The 12,240-nt window shown below is 44.0% G+C and overlaps 1 protein-coding gene and 1 long non-coding RNA gene across 5 annotated transcripts in view; one reads left to right on the forward strand and one right to left on the reverse strand.

The window, feature by feature from the left end:
• The window catches only part of LOC141092665 (uncharacterized), a 38,965-nt gene extending 27,327 nt beyond the window's left edge, over nucleotides 1–11,638 (reverse strand). For both annotated transcript variants that reach the window (XR_012232872.1, XR_012232871.1), the window contains exon 1: nucleotides 11,515–11,638. This is a non-coding gene — a long non-coding RNA (uncharacterized lncRNA). The remainder of the gene's footprint in view (nucleotides 1–11,514) is intronic.
• Nucleotides 11,499–12,240, forward strand: part of CUNH3orf33 (chromosome unknown C3orf33 homolog) — a 44,397-nt gene continuing 43,655 nt past the window's right edge. Inside the window, exon 1 of one of the 3 annotated variants that reach the window (XM_073579017.1) lies at nucleotides 11,499–11,623. In XM_073579017.1, coding sequence (XP_073435118.1) covers nucleotides 11,540–11,623 — 84 coding nt within the window. In that variant the 5' untranslated portion in view covers nucleotides 11,499–11,539. Of the gene's footprint in view, nucleotides 11,648–12,240 lie in introns of all 3 variants that reach the window. The other 2 variants (XM_073579018.1, XM_073579016.1) reach the window with 2 other exon arrangements.

A 12,240-nucleotide genomic window follows, 5' to 3' on the forward strand; every position in this document is an offset into this window, starting at 1 on the left:
CGCGGCAGAGGTCACAGTTAGTTGGACAACCAAGGAGTACAGGCGAAAGAGAGACAACTCCAATTCAGCTGAGGCAAGGGAACACTGGCAAAGTTCTGGGAGAGTTTTCTCAGATCCTCCCATCGCAATGGCCCTTAGGCGTGGGGTGCTGTCACAAGGAGTGCAACGTTTTGGAAGATGCTGAGGGAGTACCTTGCTGACCGTACCAACATCCTCCATGATTCCTCTGTGCCTTATAATTATTGGATATCCAAGCTGGACACGTGGCATGAACTGCCGCTAGTGTTTTGTCAGAGCGGGTGTTTAGTGCCGCTGGTGGAATTATAACTGCTAAGCGCATCCGCCTGTCAACTGAAAATGCTGACAGGCTGACTCTTATAAAAATGAACAAGGGCTGGATTGGGCCAGACTTCTCAACACCACCGAATGATAACAGTGAAACATATCCTCAAATCCAGTGTCATTTTTTGGGAGGTATATTCCCATGCACCTCTTCACACCCACACATGGGTATACGCTTCCTGATTTTGGCTATTTGCTGTTATCCTCCTCTTTCTCTTCATCATCCACCACCACTAGGTCACCATGGTGACCGTTATCCATGATGCAACAGCCACGTTATTGTGTTAAAGGGTGTTTTTGATGCACGTAAAAAATTTTTTTTACACATTATGTTGATGTGTACCCCCCAGGGAGAAATGTTTGTCAGCCCATACACTTAGTGTACGGGCATTACTAATATAGGAGACCCGCTCCTTTAACCCCTTCACCCCCAAGGGTGGTTTGCACGTTCATGACCGGGCCAATTTTTACAATTCTGACCACTGTACCTTTATGAGGTCATAACTCTGGAACGCTTCCATGGATCCCGGTGATTCTGACATTGTTTTCTCGTGACGTATTGTACTTCATGTTAGTGGTAAAATTTCATTCAAATAACTTGCGTTTATTTGTGAGAAAAACGGAAATTTGGCGAAAATTTTGAAAATTTCGCAATTTTCCAACTTTGAATTTTTATGCCCTTAAATCACAGAGATATAGCACACAAAAAACTTGATAACTAACATTTCCCACATGTTTACTTTACATCAGCACAATTTTGGAACCAAAATTTTTTTTGTTAGGAAGTTATAAGGGTTAAAAGTTGACCAGCGATTTCTCATTTTTACAACACCATTTTATTTTTAGGACCACATCACATTTGAGGTCACTTTGAGGGGTCTATATGATAGAAAATACCCAAAAGTGACACCATTCTAAAAACTGCACCCCTTAAGGTGCTCAAAACCACGTTCTAGAAGTTTATTAACCCTTTAGGTGCGTCACAGGAATTTTTTTGAATATTTAAAAAAAAATGAACATCTAACTTTTTTTCACAAAAAAAATACTTCAGGTTCAATTTTTTTTATTTTACCAAGGGTAACAGGAGAAATTGGACTGCAAAAGTTATTGTGCAATTTGTCCTGAGTACGCTGATACCTGATATGTGGGGGGGAACGACTGTTTCGGCGCATGGCAGAGCTCAGAATGGAAGGAGCGTCGTTTGACTTTTTCAATGCAAAATTGGCTGGAATTCAGATCGGACGCCATGTCACGTTTGGAGAGTCCCTGATGTACCTAAACAGTGGAAACCCCCTACAAGTGACCACATTTTGGAAACTAGACCCCCCAAGGAACTTATCTAGATATGTGGTGAGAACTTTGAACCCCAAAGGGCTTCACAGAAGTTTATAACAGCCGTACAATTAAAAAATCATATTTTTTCCACAAAAATGAACTTTTCACCCTCAATTCTTATTTTTCCAAGGGTAATAGGACCCTAAAAGTTATTGTACAATTTGTCCTGAGTACGCTGATACCCCACATGTGGGGTAAACCACTATTTGGGCGCATGGCAGAGCTCGGAAGGGAAGCAGCGCCATTTGACATTTTTGGCTGGAATTGAGATCGGACACCATGTTGCGATTGGAAAACCCCTGATGTACCTAAAAAGTGGAAACCCCCCACAAATGACACCATTTTGTAAACTAGACCCCCCAAGGAACTTATCTAGATGTGTGGTGAGCACTTTGAACCCCCCAGTGCTTCACAGAAGTTTATAACGCCTGGGCGTGAAAATAAAAAATTCGTATTTTTTCCACAAACATGATATTTTAGTCACCATTTTTTTATTTTCCCAAGGGTACCAGGAGAAATTGGACCCCAAAAGTTGTTGTCCAATTTGTCCTGAGTATGCTGATACCCCATATGTGGGAGAAAACTACTGTATGGGCACACGTCGGGGCTCGGAAGGGAAGTAGTGAAGTTTTGGAATGCAGACTTTGATGGAATGGTCTGCGGGTGTCATGTTGCCTTTGGAGAGCCCCTAATGTACCTAAACAGTTGAAACCCCCCACAAATGACCCCATTTTGAAAACTAGGCCCCCTAAAGAACTTATCTAGATGTGAGGTGAGCACTTTGAACCCCCAAAGGCATCACAGAAGTTTATAATGCCAGGGCATGAAAATAAAAAAATCGTATTTTTTCCACAAACATGATCAATTAGTCCCCAATTTTTTTATTTTCCCAAGGGTAACAGGAGAAATTGAACCCCAAAAGTTGTTGTCCAATTTGTCCTGAGTACGCTGACACCCCATATGTGGGAGAAAACTACTGTATGGACACACGTCAGGGCTCGGAAGGGAAGTAGTGACGTTTTGGAATGCAGACTTTGATGGAATGGTCTGCGGGTGTCATGTTGCCTTTGGAGAGCCCCTAATGTACCTAAACAGTGGAAACCCCCACAAATGACCCCATTTTGTAAACGAGACCCCCTAAGGAACTTATCTAGATGTGTGGTGAGCACTTTGAACCCCCAAGGGCTTCACAGAAGTTTATAATGCCAGGGCATGAAAATAAAAAAATCTTATTTTTTCCACAAACATGATCAATTAGTCCCCAATTTTTTTATTTTCCCAAGGGTAACAGGAGAAATTGAACCCCAAAAGTTGTTGTCCAATTTGTCCTGAGTACGCTGACACCCCTATGTGGGAGAAAACTACTGTATGGACACACGTCAGGGCTCAGAAGGGAAGTAGTGACGTTTTGGAATGCAGACTTTGATGGAATGGTCTGCGGGTGTCATGTGCGTTTGGAGAGCCCCTGATGTACCTAAACTATTTAAACTCCCCACAAGTGACCCCATTTTCGACACTATGCCCCCCACGGAACTTATCTAGATGTGTGGTGAGCACTTTGAACCCCCAAGTGCTTCACAGAAGTTTATAACGCTCGGGCGTGAAAATAAAAAAATCATTTTTTTCCACAAAAATGATATTTTTGCCCCCAACTTTTTATTTTCCTAAGGGTAACAGGAGAAATTGGACCCCAAAAATTGTTTTGCAATTTGACCTGAGTAGGCTGATACCCTACATGTGGGGGTAAAACACTGTTTGGGCGCATGGCAGAGCTTGGAAGGGAAGGAGCACCATTTGACTTTTTCAACTCAGAATTGGCTGGAATTGAGATCAGACGCCATGTTGCATTTGGAGAGCCCCTGATGTGCCCAAACAGTGGAAACCCCCAATTCTAACTCCAACCCGAACCCCAACACACCCCTAACCCTAATCTCAGCCCTAACCCTAGCCCTAACCCTAGCCCTACCCCTAGCCCTACCCCTAGCCCTAACCCTAATGGAAAAATGGAAATAAATACATTTTTTTTATTTTATTATTTTTCCCTAACTAAGGGGATGATAACGGGGGGTTTGATTTACTATTTATGGCGGTTTTTATGTTTGGCGGCTGTCACACGCTAAAAGATGCTTTTTATTGTAAAAATAGTTTTTGCATCACCACATATTGAGAGCTCTAATTTTTCCGTATTTTGACCCACCGAGTCATATGAGATCTTATTTTTTGCGGGACGAGTTGACGTTTTTATTGGTACCATTTTCGGGCACGTGACATTTTTTGATCGCTTTTTATTCCGATTTTTGGGACGCAGAATGAACAAAAACCAGCGTTTCATGAATTTCTTTTGGGGGGGTGCGTTTACACCGTTCCGCGTGCGATAAAATTGATAAAGCGTTTTTATTCTTCGGGTCAGTACGGTTACAGCGATACCTCATTTAGGTCGTTTTTTTATGTTTTGTCGGTTTTATGCAATGAAAACTATTTTATTTAAAAAATAATTATTTTTGCATCGCTTTATTCTGCGAGCTATAACTTTTTTATTTTTTTGTGGATGATGCTGTGTTGCAGCTCGTTTTTTGCGGGACAAGATGACGTTTTCAGCGATACCATGGATATTTATATGCGTCTTTTTGATCGCGCGTTATTACACTTTTTGTTTGGCGGTATGATAATAAATCATTATTTTTTGCTTCGTTTTTTATTTTTATTTTTTAAGGGGTTCGCTAAAGGGGTTAACTAATGGGACAGTTTTATAGGGCGGGTCGTTACGGACGCGACGATACCTAATATGTGTACTTTTATTGTTTGTTTGTTTGTTATTATTTCTAAAAAATGGATTTATTTGGGGGAATATTTTTTTTTTTTTTCTAATTTATTTAGCGATTTTTTTAATTTATTTTAACACTTTTTTTTTATTTTTTTTTTTACTTTATTAAATAGTCCCAGGTGGGACATCACTGTCCTGTGACAGATTGCTGATCTGTCACATCACAGATCACTGTGACATATCAGCAATCTGTCACAGGCACTGCAGAAGGCTTCCTCATGCCTGCGCTTTGCAGGCACTGAGGAAGCCAGCTTCCTGCAGGCCCCCGAAGGCCCCCGTCGCCATCTTGGATTCGGGGGCCTGCAGGAAAGGAGCCCCCGGCAGCAGCGCTGCACATTGCGCTGCCGTGGGGGGCTCAGGGAAGCACGGAGGGAGCCCCCTCCCTGCCGATGCTTCCCTTTAACTCCCGGTACACCGCGATCATGTTTGATCGCGGTGTGCAAGGGGGTTAACGTGTCGGGGGCGGTCCGTGACCGCCCCTGACACATTGTGCCGGGTGTCAGCTGTGATAATCAGCTGACACCCGGCCGCGATCAGCGGCGCTCACCACGTGGGCGCCGCTGATCACGGTAGACGTACTATCCCGTCCATGGGCATAGGGGCCCAGGGCCCATGGACGGGATAGTACGTCGGATGTCAGGAAGGGGTTAAATTGGGAAAAGATTATTAGGAGGCCAACCTCCACGTCTTTTCAGACACCACCACTAGATCACCAGGGTGAACGTGTTCTGTGAAGCAACAGCCACGTTATTGTTTTCAAGGGTGTTTATAATGCCCGTAAAAAAAAAAAGTTTACACAGTATGTTGATGTGTACCTCCTAAGGGGAAATGTTACAAGTATAGGAGACCCGCTCCTTTAAATTGGGAAAAGATTTTTAGGAGGCCATCCTCCACGTCTCTTCCAAGGGGTATTGGGTTGCATCCAAATGGGAGTAGCAAATTAATAATAATGGGAACTTTGATTTCCCTTCATGGTCAAACTTTCCGGTAGTAAAAAAAAACCATAATAATGGGAACTTTGGTTTCATCTGGGCATACAGGATGTCTGTTTTTTTGGGTTATTGTGGTGCGTACAAATTTTTAGCAGGCCTTACATTCACTTCATGGGAAAACTTTCTGGAAGTAAAGAAAAATCATAATGGGAACTTTGCTGTCATGTGGCCATCAAGTACGTTGTTTCAAACGGTTATTGGGGTGCATGTAACTCTGGGGCAGGGCAGGACTTGCATTCATTGCATAAGCTAACAATATGGCAGTACCAAATAAATAAGAATGGGAACTTTGGTTTCATGTGGCCATCCAGTACGTTGGTTCAAAGGGTTATTGGGGTGCGTGCAGGTACGGACTGGGGCTGAAATTCAGCCCTGGCATTTGAAATCACACAGGCCCATGTTGTCCCCGTCCCAAAGAACCAGATGGGATATATTACTAATATTACACTGGATGGAGGAAAGGAAGAATTACAACAAGACCCATATTTCAAATGATACCCATGGCCTGCTGGAGTCAGCGACTTGGTGCTCCGTCACAACACATAGCGGAACTCTCGCGGATGTTACCGCGAGAATTCCGGATTCCATTCCGCGGGAAAATCGCATTTTAAATTCCCGCGATTTTCACGCGGAAAAACTAGCGTTTTGCAAGCGTAATTAGCTAGCAGAATGCTAGCGTTTTCCAAGTGATCTGTAGCATCGCTTGGAGAACTGATTGACAGGTTGGTCACACTCGTCAAACATAGTGTTTGACGAGTGTGACCAACTTTTTACTACTGATGCTGCCTATGCGGCATCAGTAGTAAAAGATAAAATGTAAAAAATAATTAAAAAAATAAAAAATATTGTTATTCTCACCTTCCGGCATCCCGCGCAGCCTTTCCGCCTCTCTCCACGCTCCCGGTTCCAGTAATCCTTTGCGCGAATGACCGTGAGACGTCGTGCTCCCGCGAGATCTCTACGTCATCGCAGTCATTCTCGCAAAGAATTACTGGGACCGGGAGCGTGGAGAGAGGCGGGAAGGCTGCGCAGGACGCCGGAAGGTGAGAATAAAAATATTTTTTATTTTAATTCTATTTTTTACAGGGATATGGTAATCAAAGCACGGAGGACAGTCTCCTCCTCCGGGTCGTGGGTACCATCCGCAAGTGTTCTGCTTACTTTTCGCATGGTGGGCACAGCCACATGCGAGAAGTAAGCGAACAATGCAATCCTATGGGTGCGGGATCGCCGCGATTCCGCTAAATTAAGGAGCACGCAGCGCTTACCGCGAAGCGATTCCGCACAGCATTGCGGAATCCCATAGGATTGCATGGGGTGCTTATTTTTCGCGGCAAAATCGCGTGTTTAAAACCGCCGCGAAAACGCGAAAAAACCGCCACGTGTGAACTCCGCTTTAACAGTATGGGTGTCTTGAGAACACCGATTCTGTAAGAAACGTAGCAGACAAGGCAGCCCATGACCAGAAAGGCTCTTCGGGCATTTGCCAGATGGCCAGTCCAGCTTTGGGTGCGTGTAACTTTGGGGCAGGGCAGGCCTTGCATTCATTGCATAAGCTAACAGTATGGCAGGAGCAAATTAATAATAATGGGAACTTTGTTTTCATGTGGCCATCCAGTACAATGATTCAAAGGGTTTTTGGGGAGCGTTAAACTTTGGGGCAGGCCTTGCATTCACTTCATGGGCAAACTTTCTGGTAGTAAAAAAAACATAATAATGGGAACTTTGGTTTCATGTGGGCATACAGAACGTCTGTTTTTTGGGTTATTGGGGTGCTTCCAAATTTTGAGCAGGCCTTGCATTCACTTCATAGGCAAAATTTCTGGGAGTAAAAAAATCATAATAATGGGAACTTTGCTTTCATGTGGCCATCCAGTACATTGATTCAAAGGGTTATTAGGGTGCATGCAAATTTTGAGCAGGCCTTGCATTCACTTCATAGGCAAAATTTCTGGGAGTAAAAAAAATCATAATAATGGGAACTTTGCTTTCATGTGGCCATCCAGTACTTTGATTCAAAGGGTTATTAGGGGTCATGCAAATTTTGAGCAGGCCTTGCATTCACTTCATGGGCAAACAATATGGGAAAAACAAATGAATAATGGGAACTTGGGTTTCATGTGGCCATCCAGTACGTTGGTTCAAAGGGTTATTGGGGTGCATGTAACTTTGGGGCAGGGCAGGTCTTCAATAAATGCATTGGAAAACAGTATGGGACTACCAAATTTATAATAATGGGAACTTTGGTTTCATGTCGCCATTCAGGATGTCTGTTCAGTGGATTATTGGGGTGCGCCCAAATTTGGGGCAGGCATTGCATTCAATGCATAGGCAATAACGGTATAGGAGACCCACTGTTTAATAATGGGAACAAAGCATAGCCGGCTGATGACTCTCTAAGAATAGTGAGGACCAACTGCTGTCTCTTTAAGAATATTAAAGTCTGACTGATGGCCCCTCCTCCTTTAACAGTCCCTCCTTCATAAATGAAACAGGATGTGTCTGATGATGTGTCACACACCACATGGCCAGCTAAGGTTGTAAAATATTAAAATGACATTTCCCAGTGAATACATTTGTCTTGGTTGAAAGCAATGCTAAAGTTGCAAAACGCATCAAAACGCTACGTGTGAAGATAGCCCAAGTGGTGGAGGGACATTTTTGTTTTGGGTTATTTATTTTGCCTTGCATACAAATCATTACACTGGAAAGGATGTCACTTAACATAATTCCCAGGAAAATCAATTTTGATTTTGTTTTTGTATGTTTTATTGTGCGCCAGGTAAAGTGACGTAAGACTCTGACAACATTGTTCACAGCAGTGACCTGAGAGTCAGAATTGCTTCCAGGGGTCTTCCCCATGATGTTCCCATGTCATTTGAGCACTGTTCAAATCGATTTCCGATGTTTTTGGCCCCTAAAAAGACACCCGGGGGGGGGTCGTGGCAAAAATGCTCAGGTTTCCCATAGATTTACATTGGGCTCGTTGCTCAGGTCGAGCACCTGAGTATTCCTATTTGTTCGACCCAAACAACGAACACCCGAGCATTTTAGTGCTCACCCTTCACTAGATGTTACCTTTAGTGGGCAGTCAAACCCATTTGTGTCAGCTTCTGTGCATGTTCTCAGGCCAAAATCACCAGGGTATGTGAACTTTTGATCAGGGTCATTTGGATGTTTTGGGTTGTCATTATGATTTAAAAAGAGAAAACACAGTAGTTTGACAATAAATGGCTTCACCCAACCACTAACCATGAGTGGAGAAAATGTTTTGGTGTTATCATTCATATTCTCTGAAAAAAGGCCAAGAAAGCAAAAATTCTTCCAGGGTATGCAAACTTTCGAGCACAACTGTATATATCCAGCTACAGCTGCCCCCCATATAGGCACCTCCAATTATTGAGTGTCCATGCTTGTGACAGAGGATACAAGGGAATCCTTTTTTTTTATCAATAATGTAAACTGAAATGAAAATGATAAATGCAGTATTCTTAACCCCTTCACGACCTTGGGATTTTCCATTTTTGTGCTTTTTCTCAGAGCGCCAGAGCTTTTGTATTTTTACATCAATATGGTCGAGTGAGGTCTTATTTTTTGTGGGGGGAGTTGGACTTTTGCACTACACTGTTGGTTTTACCATATAGTGTACTGGAAAATGGGTAAAAAAAAATTCCAAGTGCGGTTAAATTGCAATAAAAAGTGCAATTCTACAATAGTTTTCTTGGTGTTTTTTGATTTACCGTGTTCACTAAATGCTAAAATTGACCTGCCATTATGATTCTCCAGGTCAGTATAAGTACGCAGATACCAAACATGTGTAGGTTCTTTTTTATTTAAGTGGTGAAAAAAAAATTGTAAGAAAAAAATTATTTGCTTATGTCACCATATTCCGACATCCACAGCGTCTCCATTTTTCAGGATCTGGGGCTGGGTGAGGGCTTATTTTTTGCACCCCGAGCTGATGCTTTTATTGATACTGTTTTGGGGGTAGATACAATGTTTTGGTTCCGTTATTGTATTTTATTGCAAAATGTTGCAACAATCAAAAAAACTTTATTCTGGCGTTTCAATTTTTTTCTCATTACGTCGTTTGTCGACTGAATTAATTTACTTTATATTTTGATAGATCGGATTTTATCTGAACGCAACAACACAAAATATGTAATTTTTATTATTTTATTTTCAGTGAGGCAAAAGGGGAGTGATTTGAACTTGTTTTATTTTTTTATAACTTTTTTTTTTACTTTTTAATTGCTTTTATAGACTTGAATCTCTGATTTTCCTATCTCTTGTGCTACACATAGCAGGGCTTCAACTCTGCTATGTGTAGCAAAAATCACGATATGAATGCCGACTATGAGTCGGGGTTCCCAGGAGATTTACAATGACAAACATGGGGATCTCCTGTAGACTACCGGCTGTCATGACAACCCATTGGCCCCTCACTATCATGTGACAGGGGCGCCGCTGAGTGGGGTTAGTGATGCGCTTCCAGTCGGCGCGTGTTAAATGCCACTGTCGGTGATTGACAACAGCATTTAATTGATTAACAGCTGCAGGTGGATCTCGGATCCACCCGCGGCTGTTACAGGCACTTGATGGCTGATTAAATCAGCTGTCATGTACAGGAAATATGCACGCTCAGCATCAGACCCCACATGAAAGGCAGGGATACGACCTTTGACGTACCTATACATCAAAGGTTGTAAAGGGGTTGTCAATCATGTCTAAAGCTACAAGTCTGCAGGCACTGTAGACTTTTGAATACTCATAGAGCTCGCTGGGAGGATTTTCCAGTGCTGGAAGCAGGCGGTCATGTGACAGTAAGTATGAGCTATGCATAGTCCCAGCCACATTCTGACTAGACTGTTTCTGGCCTTGATCAATACACTTGTATCACGCAAGACCGCACACATCTAGTCGGAATGTGGCCGGGACTATGCATAGCGCATACTGTCACATGACCGCCTGCTTCCAGCACTGGAAAATCCTCCCAGCGTGCGCTATGTGAGGATTCACAAGTCTGCAGTCATATATCGTGATCTGGCCATTGTTCTGACGGTTTCTGCTTTAAAGACGCTCTGTATTTTGCAATAAAGTCAATAGAAAACCTCAAAAGATGTCGGGAAGCCACCTGTTTATTTGGAGCGTTTTGCCGTTGTTTTTGCTTAAAAATCAGCCAGCGAATTCTTCAATATTCCATAGAGTGAAGAAAAAAAAAAAAAAAACTTTGGAAAAATGCTCTGGAAATGATAAAAAAAAACACTGGACGCGTCAGGAAAAAATGGCAGTTTCTTGATACATAGTGTGGATGAAAAACGTGACAGGGTCTCATGTTTTCAAAGAGGGTTTGCAGCACATTGGTGAATTCTGGGCAGGAGGCCGTTGTGTGCACGGACCCTCAGGCCACGGTCAGTATTTACCATCCAAACCCAGGAATGGTGACGTGGCTTTATTCCACTTTCCCGCTGATTGGCCTACTACTGGTTTTGGCTTCCACATACTGAGGTAAAATCCTGACCGCGTGGCCTTATGGTGCGTTCACAGTGTTCGTGCTAAGCTTTTGGAGCAGAAACTGAGCAAAAACTCCACATTTTTAAGGAGGATTTGGGACTCGCAAGTGTAAGAATGGCACAGTGCAAATGTGACAATGAATTGCTTCATGATCCGCCTCAGAAACCTGAAGCTGATGCAGACTGCAGTGCGCAGGAAGGGTTCTCTCAAGTCTGAGGCCAATCTGGAGCACACAGCACCATACACGAGACTCAGAGGACTCGCAAAGCCAAATGTACTGTAGAAGATGATTTCGGGTGCAATGTAATGCTACACACACTGAGCTGACCCATCCCCGAGCACAGCACACTGCCATGAATCCTAGAGGCCGCGGTATCGCAGGCCCCACTGCCGCCGCCCAACCCAAGTGTACACAGGATGTAACGCGGGATCTTGCTGTCGTATATTCCATAAGACTCTGCTGCCCCCTGCTGCACATAAGGTATGCGGCAGGAGATTTTTTTTTACCTTTTGCTCTTGCTGCTGTGCCAACATGGCGCCTAGTGACGGGGAACCCGCAGATAACGTGGTCGCCAAGACTTCCCAGCTGCTTGATTCGCATTTGTATCTAGTCCGGGTAGGCGGCGTGTCTGCTTCATGGGTATGGGGAGTGGCTGCGCTTCACTGATCCCTGTATTTTCAGCAGTACAGTACTGTTTACTATTGTGTTCGGAGTATCATACGTGTACCGTGATTGTGTGTGGCCCACCAGGTGATGTACGGGGTCCTGCGTGCTGAGGGATACGTGGCTGGCCATGGTGCAGAGCTGAGGAAGGCCTCCAGGCAGAGAGTTAAGGGGGTTTTACACATAGCGATATCACTATAACGTCACCGATTTTGTGACGCAGCAGCGATATCGCTATGTGTGATACTTACCTCCGACCGGCTCCTCGCTGGCCATCACTGATCGCGCAGCTCCATTTCTCGTCGGGCGTTTCCTGCTGGCGCCGACGAGCGACGTGTGGACGCAGGTGGGAGGACGTCAGGATCGCCGTGTGTGAAAGGTAAGTAACGACCGCTGCTGTGTCGCTGCATCGCTGTGAGATCTGCCTGTGTGGCAGCTCACTAGCCACCATTTAGCGATGCACCAACGATCCTGACCGGGTCGTATCGTGGTCGGGATCGCTGGTGCATCGCTAAATGTAAAAGGGCCTTTAGGACCACACACCTGTAAAGCAGGGCAGGGCGCCCCTG

This window comes from Dendrobates tinctorius, unplaced genomic scaffold, assembly GCF_039654945.1.
Source record: "Dendrobates tinctorius isolate UK_male_01 unplaced genomic scaffold, ASM3965494v1 ptg000060l, whole genome shotgun sequence".
In the NCBI taxonomy this organism is placed as follows: Eukaryota; Metazoa; Chordata; class Amphibia; order Anura; family Dendrobatidae; genus Dendrobates; species Dendrobates tinctorius.